Raw genomic sequence first — 19472 nt, forward strand, 5'->3', positions numbered from 1 at the left:
TCAAATGCCTCAAGAAAGTACCAGAAAACCCCAAGCACTACATTCCCCTCATGCCTGGGCTGCCTGTCCAGAAGCTCAAGTAGAAGAGTCCTCCAGGAACTCAAGGGAGCAGCAGCCCTCGTGCTGGGGCACAGCCTGTGGCGAAAGGGCTCAGTGGCCCAAATGTGTGCTTTGGAAATCAGAGTTGGGTTCCTAAATCCTGTCAGAGCTCTCTCTAACAGACCTGTGGTGGCTGAGGGATGTACAAAGGAAGTACGTGTACTTGAACTGGACTTGTTGATCATCTGAGCTCTGTTCTCTCTGGGAGCCTGTTCCCTTCCCCTTGCCCCAGGGCAGAGTGTTGGTGAAGGCTGGAGCTGGAGGCTCTGTCTGCCCCGAGAGCCGGTACCGTGGGGCTGCAGATGCTCCTGCCAGCGTGGGCTTGTCTGAGCCGGGTCTTGTGCCTCTTTCAGGTGTCCCTGCTGCAGTCACAGCTGGCCCAAGACTGACAGCACTGGCAGAACTACACTGAGACCTGTGCAAGGACCAGCCAGGAGCTGTCAGACCTTCAGCAGGAGCTGTCCTGCTCCTTTGCAGCTCTGCTCAAGGAGCCCAAAGCTGCTCTTGTGGAAGCAGAGACTTGAAGCTGCATCGGTCTCTGATCCTGAACTGGCAGTGACATCCTGGGGCCATCCGTCTCTGGAGAGACAGGTCCTGCAGAAGGCAGGTGCAGCTCTTCTCTTCCACGCAGGATTTGTGCCCTGCTCAGAAGCTAATTCCTGTCAACTGGGGCACAAAATTCCTCCCTAGGGCACAGACAAACGCTATTGAAGATGAGGGCAAAAAGTGCCTGCCAAGGTTTTTACATGCAGACTCATTTAGTTCTTGAAGCTCTGTTCCTAGAGAGGAATCTTTGATGTAAGCAGCAAGACTTTTCTTCTGTCTAGAAGACCTAGTGATATATTGCCAAACAGAGAGCAGAGAAAAAAAATGCACTTGTGGTTGTCTCAGGATTCTTAATCTATTTTGTGAGCCTTAAACACTGCAGCTCTTGGCATTTCTCTGTAGGAATTTGAAAAGCCCCTGAAACACCATTCTTCCTCCTCATGTGGCTGTTCTAAAGGCAAAGCTTTACTTTCCATGAATATTTGTAAGCAGCAAGAACCTTTGTAGGCTTTTTCTTCCATCTCTCCTTTGTCAGGAAAGACAGAAGGATTCCTGTGACTCAGGAACCAAGCGCATCCCTAAAGAGCCTGCAGGTCTTGAGAATGCTGAGCCTTCAAACTGACACTGTCTGCACCAGCAACTTTGAACTCATGTTATGAGCCAGGTCCCTGCCCAGCTGCCCAACAGGGCTCTGGGGCTCCGTGCCAGGACCAGCAGGGAGCTGGGATGGGGGGAGAGCCAGGGAGGACCTCTCCAACAGCCCCTGGAATGCTGGGCTATGGACCCTGGAAACCATCACAAAGGCCATGGAATGTTGGGGCTTGGACCCTGACAACCCTCACAAAGGCCATGGAATGTTGGGGCTCGGACCCTGGCAACCATCACAAAGGCCATGGAATGTTGGGGCTTGGACCCTGGCAACCATCACAAAGGCCATGGAATGTTGGGGGCTGGATCCTGGCAACAATCAACAGCTCGTGGCTACTGGGGTTTGGACCCTGGAGCTGTCAACAGCTCATGAACTTTGGGGCTTGGACCTTGCAAAGGCCAAGGGCACTTTGATTGTGTGCTATTGACCCTGCAAAGGCCAAGAACCTTTAGATATTTGGGTTTAGACCCTGCAAAGGCCAAGAGCCTTTGTGCACTGGGGTTTAGACCCCGCAAAGGCCAAGGGCCTTTGTGCACTGGGGTTTAGACCCTGCAAAGGCCAAGAGCCTTTGTGCACTGGGGTTTAGACCCTTCAAAGGCCAAGAGCCTTTGTGCACTGGGGTTTAGACCCTGCTAAGGCCAAGAGCCTTTGTGCACTGGGGTTTAGACCCTGCAAAGGCCAAGGGCCTTTGTTCACTGCTGTTTACTCTCCACTTGTGCCGAGGGACGGATGGAGACCCGGCGGGTGAGTGAGAAAGCTGCTGCTCTCCTTGTGCCAAGCCCAGCAGGGACCTGGGAGGGCCTGGGGTGGGCCTCGGGAAACATTTCCCTTTGGAAATAGCAAGGGATTTACAGTTGGCTGTTCCAGAGCTGGCAGCAGCTTTGGTGCTTGCCATGGGGACAGGTGTGGGAGGGAATGGGTGGCTCCTGGCCATCCCAGAGCACAGCCACATCTCCTCCTCCGTCCTTGTCTCACTGGAGGTCGTGGGTACAAACAAGGGAGCAGCTTTTCATTGCCTTCCCCTCACCCAAATTACAGCACAGCTCAGCGCTAACCCAGAGTCAAGAATGGGTTTCTCCCAGACATCTCTGAAATGATCGCCAGGGGTCCAGAGGAGGTCACAAGGATGATAGAAAGATGCTCCAAGGGCTGGAGCACCTGTGGCAAGGGAAAAGGATGCAAGAGTTGGGGTTGTCTAGCCTGGAGAAGGTTCCAGGGTGACCTTAGAGTCCCTTCCAATGCATGAAAGGGCTGTAAGAGAGCTGGAGATGGACTTTAGCCAGGGGCCTGCAGGGACAGGACAAAGGACAGTGGCTTCCCACCAAGACAGGGCAAGGATGGATGGGATATTGGGAGGGAATTCTGCCCTCTGAGGGTGCTGAGGCCCTGGCACCCAGGCTTGAGGTTGCCCAGAGAAGCAGTGGCTGCCCCTGGATCCCTGGCACTGTTCAAGGCCAGACTGAATGGGGCTCTGGGCAACTCGCCTTCTGGTGTTCTTAGAAGTGATGAGACACCTTCCAGCATGTTCATTTGCGCTGCTGTCAAACTACTGGGCTGAAAATATTCCCAAGGAGGGGAGGAAGAGCTCAGCTGGAATTGCTGTGCTCTGGGACAGGCTGGGAAGCACTCAGAGGTGACTGCCTCAGGGGCAGCCATGCAGTCTGAGTGTGCTCTTCCCTGTGCTCTTGCAGGGAGCTCGAGGGCTTTCTCAGCAGGGACATTCCTCCAGAGCCCCTGAGGTGAGTAAAGTGTGCTGAGCTGGCTGGCATTTTGAAACTGGTTCTCCATGAGTGGACACTGGTTCCTGTGGGATCAGAAGAGGCATCTCAGTGCTGCTTTGCAATAGGAACAGAATACCTGACTAACAGCTGGATGTGGGCTTTCAGGCACTGGTAGACGACAGTGACAGCATGGCCAATTGCATCATCTGCACCGACAATCCTGGGAATAGCCTCTCAACTCTGACATCCACTGATGAGCAGCATCCCTTTGAATTGGTTCGGGAAGCTACAGAGAATTGTGGGCACATTCATCAATATTTTGATCAAATGGAAGGGAGAGGCCAGAGGATCAGAAGCCGCTTCCAGCTGATAGACCCTCTGCTAGAAGAAATCAGGAGGTGAGCATTTCCTCCTCCTCCTGCTGCATTCCAGAAAAGACCTGCTTCCAGGCCTGGGAGTTCAGAGGTGTCCTGAGTGAAGAAGTCACCTGCCTACCATGTGTAGGCCTCAGTGTGTCTCTCGAGCATCGTCCTGTCTATTTTTTTCATGCTCTACTGTGACTGCCAAGGCTGTCTGGGAGATGCAGAGCCATGTTGGAATAGAAGACTCCTTCTTCTCACCGTGCTGCTTCCCTGAATTCTGTTCTTTGCGTAACCCTGCTCAGCCACTGCTTCTCACTGAAGGAAGGCAAACCCCTGCCTTTCCCTTTGCCTTTGGAGGATTTTCTTGGGAGGGAAAGAGCAAGGTCTTCCTTAGCCCACTGTCCCCAGCTCCATCCTGGAGTGCTGAAAATGGCATTGCTGACTCTTCAGGCCTCTTGATTCTTCTGACTGAGCCTTGTCTCTGCAGTGACTGTGCAAACCTTGAGAAGTCCAGGGAAATGCAGCTGCAGTGCCCTGGAATCCCCGAGCCAGGAGCCTTGTGTCTGCGTCTGAAGAACACCAAGCAGCGGAAGAAAACATCAGCCCAGGCAGAACAGGCAGAACAGCAGGACAGGATGGAGGTTGGTTTTGGAAATGAGACTGGTTTTCCCTTGAAAACTCGTCTTGCCCCTTCTTGTACAGTGGAGGACTTGGCTGCACTCGAGGGAGAAGGCCCATCGTTGTAGAGCGAGCTGGAAGTCAAGAGGCAGTCATTGGAGGAATTGCAGCTTCAGAGGGATCTGCTGAAGCAAGAGAGGCATGATGTTAGCATGGCTCTGAACACCTTATTCCTAGGCAGCACCTGTGGGAGTGGGAGTTGAGGCAGCCAGATCAGCCCAGATGCTGTTGCTGGCAGTAGAAGACAGGCACACTGCTGTGCACACCTGGCTCGAGATGGCACATGCCTTTACTAGCCAGGGATATGCGTGTTCATCAGCAAAGCGTTGCATACTTCTGCAAAATGTGTTGCTTTGGGCAGCCACAGAGCCTCTAAAATGGGGAACGGAGTTGGGGAAGGGTCTGGAGCACAGGTGTAGCCAGGAGCAGCTGAGGGAGCTGGGGGGGGGCGCTCAGGCTGGAGAAAAGGAGGCTCAGGAGGCACCTTCTTGCTCTCTACAGCTCTCTGTGGCAGGAAGCTGCAGCCAGGTGAGGGTCAGGCTCTGCTCCCAGAGAACAAGGGGCAGGACAAGAGGAAACAGCCCCAGGCTGTGCCAGAGGAGGTTTGGATTGGGTGTTACAGGATAGCTGCAGGAGAAGGCTTTGCTTCTGATGGTCTCCGTCAGACAATCTCAGTTCTGAGGAATGTAGTAGGTTTGGGAAATGCACAGCAGAGGTTTTGTTTCGGCCACATCAGCCAGATGCCCATCAGTCATGAAATGTCTGCTCAGCACAAGAGCCATTTCGCTGTGAGGCATCCTCTCCTTGCAGAGTTGCTTTGAATATGTGAGGAGGTGACACTTTGATGGGAGTCTTGTTCTTGAAGGGGGAAATCCTGTATATTTCCCCTTGATTCAGCAATCAAAATTGTTTTCCCCAACCTGCCTGAAAATGTCCAGCAATGAAATAGATCCAGAGAGAAATTTTGTTTTCCAAGTGGCAGTTGTAGAAGATGCAGTGTTTTTGGGTGACAACATGGAGTTTGGAATAGGGATGTTGGTTGGGAAGGAGCTGACTGGTCCCAGGCAAGCCAGCAGGGCCTGACACAGCACTTGCAAGGTAACAGTGCCAGAGGCTTTTGGCAGCCCAGGCTATCAGAGCTGCATAGGGCAGATGCTGTGAAAGTAGATGCTTTTTTTCTCCATAGTCACACAGTCTCTATTGACATTGCATGGTTTGGGGAATTCCTTGTGTCCAAAAACATATTCATATTTCTAAATATCTGGAAGGGGAGGTGAGAGGAGCAAGTTTGCTGTTAATAGAAAGGTGCTTGGCCTTGGCCATCTGAGAGCAGCCAGTGGGGAGAGAGGAGAGGAAAGCCAAGTGCTGATCCACACCAGGACGTGTGCCTGCAAGGGGAGAACTCGTCCTGAGTGGCAGCAGGGAATGACAGACTGATCTGGCCATTGCTGCTCCAAGAGAGGGCAGTGGGGCTCTCGGGGATGGAGCCATGGAAACTCTGCACAGGAGAGGTGGAAAACCACTGCTGTCAGCCCAACCCCAGGGAAGGAAATGCTGGGGGCGGGTTTGCTCTTCCCTTCCTCCCTGATGGAGAGCACATCGTCGTGGCACTGCCTTAATCCTGCTTAGCATGGACTTGAAATCCTGGCTGCAGTTCTGGCAGCTCCTCCCCAGAAGAGCACTGGAGTGGAGCTGCAAGAGGCTGGGGAAGGGCAGAAAGGAAGCTGGGACAGGCTGAGTGAGCTGGGAAAGCGCAGCATTGAGGGGGGAGCCCAGCAAAGGTCTGCAGCATCCCGAGGGGCAGAGAGAGAGGGGCAGCCTGTGCCTGCCCCTGCAGCAGGAGTCCAGATCGGATCTGAAAAGCAAACCAAGAGAGGGAATGAGTGACATTTTTTCTCCCTGTTTTGGCAGCATGAACGGGAATTGAACCAGCAGCGCATGAGAGATCTGGAAAGGACCAATGAAATGCATGCACCTGAGATGCGAGATCGTAAGGAAAACGCTCGAGAATTGGAAGTGGAGAAGGAAGGCGTGCAGCAAGAGTTGGAGAATGTGGCTGCATCTTTGAAGAAATGGAGAGAGAAGGCTGAAGTACTGACTGCTGCACTGATGAAGAGTGAAATTGCCAAGGGTCATCTGATGAAACACTTGGACATGCTGAAGGGAAAGTCTGGTATCCAGGCAGGCACTGGCACTGACCTTCAGTCCACTCCAGGGTCCCTGGAAGATTCCAGTGCTGTTTCCCATGAAGAGGTGGGTCTCTATCCCTGTCAGTCCAGGCCTCCTCCGGTAAAGCAGCCTGGGCTACACCAGGCAGCCTTGTCTGTCTGCCTGGCTCCAGCCAGAGACTATTGACTGCCAGATTGTTTCCTGGCTTGCCCAGAATGACTGATCCAGCTCTGGAGCTTGCTGTTCAAATCAGCTCCAGGCCAAAAGCTGGGCATGAGGAGCTGCTTTTCCCGTGCCCATGCAACACGTGGGGCTTTGCATTTGGTGTGGGAAGTAATGGAGCAGGAGAGCAGAGTGATGGACTAAACTGAGTGATGGACTAAACTGGAGCAATGGCTGAAAATCAGCTGCACTCCTGGTGCTTAGAGAAAATGGTATTGGCAGTTGTAGAAGACGCAGTGCTTTTGGGTGACAACACGGAGTTTGGAGTAGGGATGTTTGTTGGGAAGGAGCTGACTGGTCCCAGGCAAGCCAGCAGAGCCTGACACAGCACTTGCAAGGTAACAGTGCCAGAGGCTTTTGGCAGCCCAGACTATCAGAGCTGCATAGGGCAGATGCTGTGAAAGTAGATGCTTTTTTCTCCGAAGCCACACTGTCTCCGTTGACATTGCATGGTTTTGGAATTCCTTGTGTCCAAAAACATATTCATATTTCTAAATATCTGGAAGGGGAGGTGAGAGGAGCAAGTTTGCTGTTAATAGAAAGGTGCTTGGCCTTGGCCATCTGAGAGCAGCCAGTGGGGAGAGAGGAGAGGAAAGCCAAGTGCTGATCCACACCAGGACGTGTGCCTGCAAGGGGAGAACTCGTCTTGAGTGGCAGCAGGGAATGACAGACTGATCTGGCCATTGCTGCTCCAAGAGAGGGCAGTGGGGCTCTCGGGGATGGAGCCATGGAAACTCTGCACAGGAGAGGTGGAAAACCACTGCTGTCAGCCCAACCCCAGGGAAGGAAATGCTGGGGGCGGGTTTGCTCTTCCCTTCCTCCCTGATGGAGAGCACATCGTCGTGGCACTGCCTTAATCCTGCTTAGCATGGACTTGAAATCCTGGCTGCAGTTCTGGCAGCTCCTCCCCAGAAGAGCACTGGAGTGGAGCTGCAAGAGGCTGGGGAAGGGCAGAAAGGAAGCTGGGACAGGCTGAGTGAGCTGGGAAAGCGCAGCATTGAGGGGGGAGCCCAGCAAAGGTCTGCAGCATCCCGAGGGGCAGAGAGAGAGGGGCAGCCTGTGCCTGCCCCTGCAGCAGGAGTCCAGATCGGATCTGAAAAGCAAACCAAGAGAGGGAATGAGTGACATTTTTTCTCCCTGTTTTGGCAGCATGAACGGGAATTGAACCAGCAGCGCATGAGAGATCTGGAAAGGACCAATGAAATGCATGCACCTGAGATGCGAAATCGAAAGGAAAACGCTCGAGAATCGGAAGTGGAGAAGGAAGGTGTACAGGAAGAGTTGGAGCATGGGGCTGCTTCTTTGAAGAAATGGAGAGAGAAGGCTGAAGTACTGACTGCTGCACTGATGAAGAGTGAAATTGCCAAGGGTCATCTGATGAAACACTTGGACATGCTGAAGGGAAAATCTGGTATCCAGGCAGGCACTGGCACTGACCTTCAGTCCACTCCAGGGTCCCTGAATGATTCCAGTGCTGTTTCCCATGAAGAGGTGGGTCTCTATCCCTGTCAGTCCAGGCCTGCTCGGGTAAAGCAGCCTGGGCTGCAGCAGGCAGCCTTGTCTGTCTGCCTGGCTCCAGCCGAAGACCATTGACTGCCAGATTGTTTCCTGGCTTGCCCAGAATGACTGATCCAGCTCTGGAGCTTGCTGTTCAAATCAGCTCCAGGCCAAAAGCTGGGCATGAGGAGCTGCTTTTCCCGTGCCCATGCAACACGTGGGGCTTTGCATTTGGTGTGGGAAGTAATGGAGCAGGTGAGCAGAGTGATGGACTAAACTGAGTGATGGACTAAACTGGAGCAATGGCTGAAAATCAGCTGCACTCCTGGTGCTTAGAGAAAATGGTATTGGCAGTTGTAGAAGACGCAGTGTTTTTGGGTGACAACACGGAGTTTGGAGTAGGGATGTTTGTTGGGAAGGAGCTGACTGGTCCCAGGCAAGCCAGCAGGGCCTGACACAGCACTTGCAAGGTGACAGTGCCAGAGGCTTTTGGCATCCCAGGCTATCAGAGCTGCATAGGGCAGATGCTGTGAAACTTTGAGGCCAGAGCACAGGTGCTCCTTGTCCTCTGGCTGCCTGCGCGGTGCCACTGGCTGGCTCTGCACAGGGCTCCCGAGGAAGGGCTCGAGCTGTACCTTGTCCCACTTCCAGGTTTCCCAGGAGCAAGATTCATCGAGCTGGTCTCTGGAGCAGCTGAGCCCAGAACCCTCTGGCCAAGGGCACGCACTGGCCCGGGTGCGCCGAGAGGAGGAGCTGCTGGGCCAGAAGGCTGACCTTGAGGGCCGACTGGCAGCCACGGAGTGGCTCCGACAAGACCTTTCCAGGCAGCTGGCAGAGACCAGGTAAAGGCAGGGAGTAGAGCCTTTTCTGATATTTGTACCTTCCATGGACAGAATATGGAAGAATCTCAAGGGAAAAAAAAAAAAAAAAAAAGCGCCACAATGTGAAGGTTATTTTTCTGACATCAAAAGCCAGCAAAGCTCTTGTGAGCCTTGGGCTCCTGTTTGTGCCGCCGAGCACACTCCTGTGGGAAGTCCAAAGCCATCCACCAGCCCTGAACTGAGTAGTAGTTAAACCATGCAGATGCTGAGTGAAACCTTAAGTTTCTCTTGGGTTTGGTTCCTTGTTCTGGGCATTGAACATCCCTCATTCCTTACCAAGTAGCTTGACATGATCCTGATCTTCAGAACTGAAGCTTCGTCTTCAGCATTCCAGGCTCTTCCCTTGGCACGTTGGGAGTAGCACGCTGCCATTCAGGGGGAAGCCAAAGGCTCCTGCTGAAAATCTTGAGGGCTTTCTGCTTCCAAGCACACTCTTGAGAAGTGTGGGACAGGACCTAGAGCAGGTTAGAGAGCATCAGGGAATGCTCCTTGGAATTTGCAACAGCCTCTGGGGATTCTTGCTGATTGTTGATGGGCACCCAGCTGCCAAACCTGCCAATGTCCCTTTGGATGGTCCCTCTCACTCTGTAAAGAAGGACAAGTCCCTTGGGCTACTACCTGCTTGGCCAGCAACACTAAAAGAAAGGTGGCAAGTCTACTCCATGGCCATGCAAGAGTTTAAACGGCAGTCTCTGCATTCAGGTAGTTGTTGTTCAGACCAAAGGGTGTTCTGAATTTTTACAAGTGCTGCCGTGACCATGAGATTTTACTGTGTCATGCAAAGTAGTTCTGAAGTCTCGTAAATACAGGGTGCCTGGAGGATGATGTACCTTTATGTCCATTATCAAGAGCATTAAAAAGCCAGCAGTCAGCCAGGACAAGAGCTTGTTGTGTCCCCCTGCAGAGCAGCTTGGAAGTGCTGATGAGAGAAGGGCTGTGAGCAGGGGCTGGGCTTTTGCTCGTCGCTCCAGCCTGTTTGGACACAGCTACCCAGTGTCGTAGGTCAGGATCAGCAGCTGAAGGTTTGGCTGTTGAGGCCAAGTTGGGCTGGGCTGTCTGTGCTATGCCAGGCCATAAGGAAGGCCTGGGCAGTCCCTCCGAGGGCCCTGCTCTGCTATTGAAATGGCACAAATGTGCCTTCTCTGGGCAAGTTTCCCCATTTCCCATACTCAGGTGTGGGGATCTTGAGCCACGTTGTCCTGGAATAACCAAGCGGCTGTGGGTGTCTGGAGCAAGCAACTCATGTCTCTCCGTATGTGCAACTTGTAGGTCAGCAAAGGAGAGCCTGGAATCCAGGCTGTTTGCTGCTCAGCAGCAGATATTTCAGCTGGAGGGGACCAGGAACCTTCTGGAGGCTCAAGTGCTCACAGTCACACAGGCCAAGGAGGTGATAGAAGGTGAGAACCTCATGTGCTTTGTTTGTGGTGCTGCCCCTGCCTAGAGAAGCTAAGCACCCTGTAAAGCTGCCTCTATGTCCACAGGGCTTCTGAGGAGTGGTGGGGCTTCTGGCACTGAAAGGGCCTGAGGTCAGTAAAGTCAGTAAAGACTCTGACTCTTGCTGTTGGTCGTGTTTGCAGGACAAGTGAAGTGCCTGCAACGTGAGCTGGAAGCAGAGAGAGCTCTCAGGAGGCAGGAACGGGAAGACACAGCTCAACAGCTCCTGCAGGCAGAGCAGCAGCACCACAAAAGCCTCAGGCTTCAGGGAACTGCTCAGCAACTGGGAATAAAGAAGCTCCTGCAAGACCTGGTAGGGACTTCTGAATTGTCCAAGCCAGCCCTGTGGGTCGGTTTAGCACAAGCAGAGCCTGAGGGTGTGAAAGGGCAGCAATCCTCTGCCAGAGGCCTCCTGCTGCTGGGCCAGGCAGCAGAGCCAGCAGCTCGGACTTGGAGGTGCCCGAAGGCCCCCACGATGGTGCTGGGACAGTAAATGCAGCCACGGCTCCACTGAGGGTGTACGAGGAGTTGCGGAGCGGGTTGGGCAGTGCCCACCCAAAACGTGGCAGCCCAGGGCAGGAGCATCCCCGAGTCCCACCTGCCACGTGGAGCAGATGCCAGCGTGGAGCAGATGCCAACAGTGCTGCTGGCTGCAGGCGTGGGAACTCGGCTCCTTTCTTGCTGTGCTTCCATGGTGGACAGAGGGATTAGCTTTGGGCTGGAAGCAAATGGAACAGGCCCCTTGTCCCTGGTCCTTCAGTCCTTGTGACTGGGGCATCAGAGAGCGGAAGGTGACGCCTCCTTTTCTGAGTGCTTGGACTCAACGCTTGGGAAGGCCTTTGCCAAGAGAAGAGATTCCACGAGTCTGTGATTCTTGCACCTGCTGAGCTTCCTTTTGAATTCCATGACAGGATACCGTTTCTGGAGTGCTGTTGCCTTTTCCTGTTGGGGGCTGTGGGAGGGATGAAGCTTCACCTTTTTCAGCAAGGAGCTTGCCTGGGACTTCATCTTGCAAATTTTTCCTCCCCTCCTCAGGCAAGTGAGCGCAAAAGGCACCGTGCAGAGATGAAGGAGACGCTGGAGCAATGGGAAAAAGAGAAGGCAGAGAGAGAGCAGGAGCACAGGAAGGTGCAGTTTGAGATGAGGCAGAAAGTTGCCACCCTGCTGGCCCAACAGGAAGAACTAATGAGATTTGAAAACGCCAAGCGAGAGGTAATGATTGTGAGAGGAGAACTGGTGTGATTTTTTGCAAGGCTGGAGCTGTGGGAGATGGCAGGAGGTGGGGATGTGTGGAGCACGCCCTCCGTGTCTTCTACATTGAACTAGGGGAGGTTGAAAGCTGAACGGGGCTGTCTTTGGGACCAGGAATGAGCCCTCTCATAGGAAGCCAGGCAGAAACATCAGCTGTCAGCTGAGATTTTTGTGCTGCTCTTGTGCTCTGTTGTTCTAAGACGTACCTCAGGGTACCTTCACCGTTCTCTTTCCGCTCCCCTTTTGGTGTTCATAGCCAAAGTGAGTTTGTAGCTCTTTTCTTATGTGGGAACGGGGAGGGCGCAGCAGGAACACTGACAAGAGAAAAATCTTTTTAAAGACTTGCCGGGAGTATTTCTGAACAGTAACCCAGAGATGTCTTCTGGGCTGTGTTTTAAGTCACTTTCTGGGAAGCTGTGTCTGCCCCGGGGCAGGCAGTGGCCCAGGGGAGCAGCAGCCGAGTGCTGTGAGAGCACGTGAGCCCATCAGTCTTTGCCTCTGCCACACGGATGTTGCAGGAGAAGTGTGAAGCCCTCTGCTCTTTCCTTCTGTGCAGGTGCTGCTGGAAGAGCAGAAGGAGAAGAGTGCTTTATCAGAGGCACTGCTCCAAACTCAGGAAGAGCTCAGCCGAGCCCACCAGCAGGTCCAGCAGCTCAGGCAGGAGGTGAAAGAGCAGCAGGAGAAGAGCCAGGTAAGTGTGAGTAGGCAAGCAACAGAGGGCAGGGCAGTGACAAGGGCACAAAAGGCAGCTCCTGGGACTGAGGAGGCAAGGGCTGCTTCAGGCCCTGGGAGCACAGAGCCTGGTAAGCTCCAGAGCTCAGCCCCAGGAAGGAAGGCTTGCAGTGGAAGCGGAGCTGGGTAGAGAAGCCGAAAGAAGCAGCTGAAGGAATGGGATTTTGAGGCAGCAAGTGGAACAAGCTGAGCCTGAGGGCAGGTTCCAGGAAGTTGCTCTGCATTTTGTTGCCAGACCATCAAGGCAAATCTGCAAGCTGAGCTGCAGGAAGCTCACAGTGACATGCAGGCAGCGCAGAGGAGGCACGAGGAAGAGCTACAAGGCCTCAAAGAGGAAATGAATCTGCTCCTTGAGCAGAGGGAGGCTCTACAAAAGCAGGTGAGTGAAACAGCAATGGCACTGCAGCCATGCAGCGCGGGGTCTGTGGCCTTCTTGCTTTTCCGTGGCAGAGCAGCAGCTGATGGGGTGATCCCCATCCCCGGGGCTGTCTCGGGCTCTGGGGGCTCCACGGCAGCTGCTCTGAAGGACACCCAGAGCTCTGCCGGATCTCAGCTGCTGCTCTGGACAGCTGGGCTAGTCCTCTGGGCTGTTGGCCAGCAACCACCAGCATGGATTCCTGCTGGCCTCTCCTAGCTAGCCTTGGTTTGGGAGGTGCTTTTCAGGTGCCCTTGGTGGTGGGCCGCTTAGAGACTGAAACAAGTGGTCCATAGCCAGTGTGAATCTGGAGCTCTCAGGCCAGGGAGAAATGGAAAGTTGTCCTTTAGCTTTCCTCACGGCTTGGTGCTGTGGCTGACAGTGACAAGCTGTGGCTGTAGCCTCTGACTGCTTTGTTCTGTTGGACTGGAGGTGGGAGAGTTGACATCTCAGCTGGCAGCCTGCCGAGAGTCCCAGGAAACGACTGTCCAGAGAGCCCAGCAAGATGTGAGGGAGGCCCAGGAAATGTTCAGGCAGCAGCTGCTGGAGATTGAGCATGCCCAGAAGATGCTGAAGGAGGTGGAAAATCAGACAAAGGAGCTGCAAGTGCATCTGGAGTACTTGGAGAGGGAATGGAGCCAATGGGAAGAAGTGGCACAGCAAAATTCAGAATTGCAGGCTTCCGTGAATGCCCTAGAGAGTGAAAAAGACAGGTAAATGAAGGCCTGTGGGACTCTGCATGGTGGTGAATGGATTCCCTCTTTGCCATCTTTGCACTGCCAGGCATTTCACTGGCAGCATTTCCTAACTCGCAGATTCTGAACTCTCCGTGCAGACACTTCTCATTGTCTGGATGTTGTCTTTCATTTTCTTTTCTTTGAAGCCATCAGATAAGAGTTTTTCTGCAGACAAAGGATTTGGGGGTAGCTCTTTCCATCTAGGGGGTATTGTGTTGTTAGGTGGGTGTGTTGACACTGCCCGAGCTGCATTGTAAGGAGCTGGATGCATCCATCAGCTCCACCTTGGGTCCTGTAACTTGAAGCCTTTGGGATGTGGATCAGCCTGGCTTCTGATGCTTTTTCTGGGCAGAACCATCTTAAGGCCCTGATTGCTGATCTTAGGCCAGATTGCCCTCAGAGGTAGCCCAGAAACAAGAACGGCTCTGTTGCATCGTTCCTCATGAACTGTGCCCCGGTGCCTGGAGGGGGTCAAGCAGCCTCCCTGCCACCCTGCACAGTCACAGGCATTACTGACTCTGCAAAGAATGCAAGACACAGGACCAAGGTATGGGGGGCTCCTCCAGCTGATCAAGTCCTGCCGGTCTTCAGTGCCACAGGATTCTTCTTCCAAGAAGAAGGCAAAGGAAAGGCAGGGCTCTCCTGCTTGCCTGGAGCCTTCTGTGTCTTCCATCAGGTTTTGCTCCAAGGCTCGGTTGCCACTTGGGCCTTTGTTTCTCCAGCTGAAAGTAGGGTGGGTGCTGGTAAATCTTAGGGAACTTGCCAGACAGCCCCTGGCTGTGGGGTGCTGCTCCTCCTACCTGGACGTAGAAGATGGGGGAAGGAAATGTCTCTTCCATGTTGACCAAACCTCCCTCCCTTGGAGCCTGGTTAGTCAGAAGAAAATTGTTCCTCTCCTCTAATGTCTTCATTGCAAGACTTGGTTAGGTTTGTATTCACATTCCCATCTCAAAAAGAAGGTAGGGCGTGTAGGCAGGACCTCCCTGTTCTTTCAGGGCCAAAAGCAGAGTAGGCACATGCTGGGCTCTGACTGCAGGAGGAATAAACAGCCAAGTTGTTTAGACAAACCTCATCAGACAGAGGAGTTTTTCCCTGAGGCGCCGCAAGTCCTACCAGTTCATAAAATGTGATATCACATAGTAATGAGTTGCTTGCTTCCCTTCTAGGCTGATCCTGTCTCTGGAGGAAAAGCACCAGTGCCTCAGAAGGGTGGAAAAACAGAACCTGGCGCTGAACAATCACGCGTCTCCGTTATTTTCTGCTCTTAAGCGGGCAGAGGAGTTCTGTTCTGAGCAGAGAATACAAATGCAGGAGTTCAACACCCAGGTAAGCTGTGCAGTGGCATCCACTTCTCCAGGGACACACAACAGCACCTTTGGCTTGGAGGCCCCAACCTCTTTCCCCTCCCAGCAGCATCCACAGCTGCCGTGTTCTGCCCGGGGCTGCTGCTGCACCCTGAGGCCGAGGCTGGATCTGCTGTCTGCTGCCAAAGTTTTCCACCATTCCCTCCTGGGCCCCAGCAGGAAATCTGGGAGGGGAAGCAGCAGCAGACTCCTCTGGAGCTTCTCTGTCCCTCAGTGAGCAGTGTCGTCCCAGACGGAGCTGGTGCCTGTGCCGGGCCCTGAGCAATGTGGGGACACAGAGGTGCCTCTGGCAGGCTGGGCAGGGCACTTCCAGCGCAGCCATCTCAGCTGCTGTTCAGAGCTGCAGCCTCAAGGATGCCCATTGCCTCCCTTTCCCTCTTTTCTCTACATTTGTCTCCATTGGAATCCCTGCTTCTGTTGTTCCTTTTGGTTTTGGCATGGTTTTTGCCTGAAATAATTTCTTCTTTGTTGCTCTCCCTCCGGCCCACTCTGCGGCCTCAGGAGCAGCCCTGTCCCTGAGGCTCTGTGCATCCATCTTCCAGATCTGGGCCCTGCAGGACCTGCAGATGGAGGCTTCCCAGGCAACTCGAGAGAAGCAGCTGCTGCAGGAACTGCACAAGTCTGGAGCAGGAGAATGTGCTTTGAGGGACTCTGTGGACGTGCTGGAGGCTGAGGTGTCTGAGCTGCGTGTGAGGCTCCAGAGCTCTGATGACAAGGCTCTTGCCTTGGCCATACAGTGTAAGGCCGTGGAGCTGGAGCTGAGGAAGACGCAGGTTCAGAGGGACAATCTCAGAGCCCGCAGCCTGGAGCTGCAGGAGTTGGAGGAAAGTGAGAAAGGTACAGCTTCTCCTCTCCCACTCACTGCCCCTTGCTGTCTCAGCAGCTAAGGAGCTCTAGCTGGATGCCTCAGCTTGATTCCCCCAAACTCCAGGCCCTGCCAGAGCCTCCAGGCTATTGGCCTCTCTGGAGCAGGGCTGCACAGGCATCCCCTCTCCTTTGTCTCTCTTGCCTTGTTCACTCTGCACAAGGCCAAGAGCAAACACACTTTCCTATCCCTCTGAACCTTGCTCCTTTCATTCCTGCTTTTTTCTCGGCCTGGAAGTTTCCTTCCTTCCTGTCAGCTTTGGAGCCCTTGTGGGCTTAGGGCCTAGCAAACACAGGCAGGCAGAGAAGACAGCGCTGTTGTCTCTGCAGCATGCACATCAGTTTGCCTTTGCTTTGCTTTTCCCCTTCTCCTTTCCCCTTCCCCTTCCCTGCTGCAGAGTTGTGGAAGGCAGCAGTCAAGCACATTTCTCGAGAAACTGCCCTGGAGAAAGAGGCCACTGAAAGACGGGAAGAGGCTGTGACTCTTTGTCAGGAGGTGGCATCTCTGAAGAGGAAATTGGAGAACCTGGAGAAGGACAGGATGGATGTGCCGGTGAGATTGGCAGATGCCACAAAGGGCCATTTCCTAGCTGTGTTTGCACATTCTGTTCAGAGTTCTAAGGAGCAGAATTTTCCAGTTAAACTTTTCCAATTGCATTCTTCTGAATAAGGAAGAAAGGATGTTGTAGTCATGTAAATTTCAGCTAATGCTGCTGATTTTCCTCCATGATGGGCTTCTGTGCCCTAGATGCTTTTTTCTCCGAAGCCACACTGTCTCTGTTGACATTGCATGGTTTGGGGAATTCCTTGTGTCCAAACCCATGTTCATATTTCTACATATCTGGAAGGGGAGGTGAGAGGAGCAAGTTTGCTGTTAATAGAAAGGTGCTTGGCCTTGGCCATCTGAGAGCAGCCAGTGGGGAGAGAGGAGAGGAAAGTGCTGATCCACACCAGGACGTGTGCCTGCAAGGGGAGAACTCGTCCTGAGTGGCAGCAGGGAATGACAGACTGATCTGGCCATTGCTGCTCCAAGAGAGGGCAGTGGGGCTCTCGGGGAGGAGCCATGGAAACTCTGCACAGGAGAGGTGGAAAACCACTGCTGTCAGCCCAACCCCAGGGAAGGAAATGCTGGGGCGGGTTTGCTCTTCCCTTCCTCCCTGATGGAGAGCACATCGTCGTGGCACTGTCTTAATCCTGCTTAGCATGGACTTGAAATCCTGGCTGCAGTTCTGGCAGCTCCTCCCCAGAAGAGCACTGGAGTGGAGCTGCAAGAGGCTGGGGAAGGGCAGAAAGGAAGCTGGGACAGGCTGAGTGAGCTGGGAAAGCGCAGCATTGAGGGGGGAGCCCAGCAAAGGTCTGCAGCATCCCGAGGGGCAGAGAGAGAGGGGCAGCCTGTGCCTGCCCCTGCAGCAGGAGTCCAGATCGGATCTGAAAAGCAAACCAAGAGAGGGAATGAGTGACATTTTTTCTCCCTGTTTTGGCAGCATGAACGGGAATTGAACCAGCAGCGCATGAGAGATCTGGAAAGGAGGAATGAAATGCATGCACCTGAGATGCAAAATCGTAAGGAAAACGGTCAAGAATCGGAAGTGGAGAAGGAAGGCATGCAGGAAGAGCTGGAGCATGGAGCTGCTTCTTTGAAGAAATGGAGAGAGAAGGCTGAAGTACTGACTGCTGCACTGATGAAGAGTGAAATTGCCAAGGGTCATCTGATGAAACACTTGGACATGCTGAAGGGAAAGTCTGGTATCCAGGCAGGCACTGGCACTGACCTTCAGTCCACTCCAGGGTCCCTGGAAGATTCCAGTGCTGTTTCCCATGAAGAGGTGGGTCTCTATCCCTGTCAGTCCGGGCCTGCTCGGGTAAAGCAGCCCGGGCTGCAGCAGGCAGCCTTGTCTGTCTGCCTGACTCCAGCCGGAGACCATTGACTGCCAGATTGTTTCCTGGCTTGCCCAGAATGACTGATCCAGCTCTGGAGCTTGCAGTTCAAATCAGCTCCAGACCAAAAGCTGGGCATGAGGAGCTGCTTTTCCTGTGCCCATGTAAGGGGAGGAACCACGTGGGGCTTTGCATTTGGTGTGCAAATTAATGGAGCAGATGAGCAGTGTGATGGTCTAAACCCAGCTGGGTTTTGTACTGAGTGGGCCGAAGAGCAGGTGCACTGCTGGTGCTTTGGGATGCTTCCCAAAATGGAGATTTCTGAGGGACAGCTGCTGTGGTGTTTGAAATATGGGCATCATCTCCTCTCTGAATACCCAGCAGGCAATTGGAGCACAAGTGGAACAGCTGTTACGTGGCTCAGGGAGCAGCCTGGAACCCAAGCAGCCTGTTGTATCAGCCGAGGAAGAGAAGAAAGAGAGGCTTGAATTAACCAGTGAGCCCAGGAGAAGTGGCAAACAGGTGAATTGGGCTTTTGCTGCCTCTGCCGAGCCTCAGGCTTCTCTGGAACTTGGCACATTAGCCCTGGCAGTGCTTTGGAAACCTCTGCTTGTTTCCTTGCCTCTCCCTGTCCCTGCTGTGGGCACACCCTTTTGTTTGTTCTCTCTGTTGGGGCAGACCCTGGCTTTCACAAGGGCACCTTCACTCCGCTGCCTCCCTCCCTGGCCCTGTGTTCCCGCGCACACACTGGCCTCTCTTGCACAGCCCCCAGCGAGAGCTTTTTGCTCCCAGTGTTGTCTAGTGCAATTCAGGGTCTCAGAGCAGAGCTCTCCTTGCCATGATGTCCGGAGGTCCTTTTGCTCCATGTTTGCTGACAGGTTTCTGTGACCCTCTCTCCCATCCAATGTGCAGGTGGAACCTGAAAGGAGAAGAATCAGAATTTTTAGGAGAGTGTTCTGCCCAGACTACTTTATGTTGCCTGTCCACAAGTCTGCCCATCGAAAACGGTTGACTTCTACAATAGAAGACTCCTCCAGTAGCTCAGGGGAGCAGCAGCCCTCCTGCTGATGCACAGCCTGTGGAGAAAGGGGTCAGTGGCCCAAATGTGTGCTTTGGAAAGCAGAGTTGGGTTCCTAAATCCCATGGGAACTCTCTCTAACAGACCTGTGGTGGCTGAGGGATGTACGTGGGAAGGCTTTGCCAGCCTTGAACTGGACTTCTGAGCTCTGTTCTGTCTGGGAGCCTGTTCCCTTCCCCTTGCCCCAGGGCAGAGTGTTGGTGAAGGCTGGAGCTGGAGGCTCTGTCTGTCCCGAGAGCCAGTACCGGGACAGACAGACAGATGCTCCTGCCAGCGTGGGCTTGTCTGAGCCGGGTCTTGTGCCTCTTTCAGGTGTCCCTGCTGCAGTCACAGCTGGCCCAAGACCAACAGGACCACCTGGAGAGCTCTGCAGGGAGCAGGAAGGAGACACGAGGTGCAGAAAGGACCTCCTTGCTTCCTGAACATCTCAGAGAGGAGGCAGCGTGCAGCTGGATGTAGTCTTAGACTTAGTCAGTAGTTTATGTTTAAAGGATAGTATAGGTGAAATTGAGTCTTTACACAACTGTGTTCCATAGGATGAAAGACATATTTATAGAAAAATAAAGAGTTTATTACGATCATGATTAAACTAATAGATCTTCATCAGGGTTATTTACTACCCAGCACAGAGACCTATAACTTCCAGTATAGTGCATTCTATTTTGAAGCAACATGGTAGCAATTCTAGTCAAGCCAGCAAAACCAATTCTTAAAGATTGATGCTACTCACCCAAACCAATGACCACGGCAAACATTTCTCTCAGCCTCAAGGCGTGACCTTGAGAGGCAGGGAGGAATCTGCAGAAGGGAGACATGTCACATGAACCACTTTGGTGAGAGCAGGAGAAACCTGCAATGTGTGGAGCTTTTTCATTTGTCCTTAGGAAACTGCAGC

At 53.4% G+C, this 19472-nt stretch overlaps 1 protein-coding gene across 5 annotated transcripts; it reads left to right on the forward strand.

Moving 5' to 3' along the window:
• Positions 1–1640: 1640 nt before the first annotated feature.
• On the forward strand, positions 1641–19170 carry LOC128782385 (centrosome-associated protein CEP250-like). 5 transcript variants are annotated; one of them, XM_053932706.1, is made up of 20 exons: positions 1641–2038; positions 2986–3033; positions 3181–3413; positions 3865–4018; positions 5967–6308; positions 7596–7937; positions 8595–8785; positions 10094–10221; positions 10402–10571; positions 11294–11470; positions 12066–12200; positions 12477–12620; positions 13089–13369; positions 14560–14719; positions 15300–15594; positions 16020–16174; positions 17106–17447; positions 17881–18021; positions 18412–18589; positions 18890–19170. In XM_053932706.1, the coding sequence occupies exons 1-19, from the start codon at positions 2024–2026 to the stop codon at positions 18565–18567; spliced, it is 3609 nt and encodes a 1202-aa protein (XP_053788681.1). In that variant the 5' UTR covers positions 1641–2023; the 3' UTR covers positions 18568–18589; positions 18890–19170. The 5 variants fall into 5 exon arrangements, with proteins under 5 accessions (XP_053788681.1, XP_053788682.1, XP_053788683.1 ...); XM_053932707.1 differs by having other exon boundaries at positions 17884–18021; XM_053932708.1 differs by lacking the exon at positions 7596–7937.
• The last annotated feature ends 302 nt before the right edge of the window (positions 19171–19472 follow it).

Source organism: Vidua chalybeata, chromosome Z (assembly GCF_026979565.1).
Source record: "Vidua chalybeata isolate OUT-0048 chromosome Z, bVidCha1 merged haplotype, whole genome shotgun sequence".
In the NCBI taxonomy this organism is placed as follows: domain Eukaryota; kingdom Metazoa; phylum Chordata; class Aves; order Passeriformes; family Viduidae; genus Vidua; species Vidua chalybeata.

Bases quoted from the DNA above. Each gene is read 5' to 3' on its own strand.
- LOC128782385 (XM_053932706.1), top strand. The intron at 3,034-3,180 runs GTGAGTAAAGTG...GTGGGCTTTCAG, and splicing joins ATTCCTCCAGAGCCCCTGAG to GCACTGGTAGACGACAGTGA. The intron at 17,448-17,880 runs GTGGGTCTCTAT...CTGAATACCCAG, and splicing joins GTGCTGTTTCCCATGAAGAG to CAGGCAATTGGAGCACAAGT.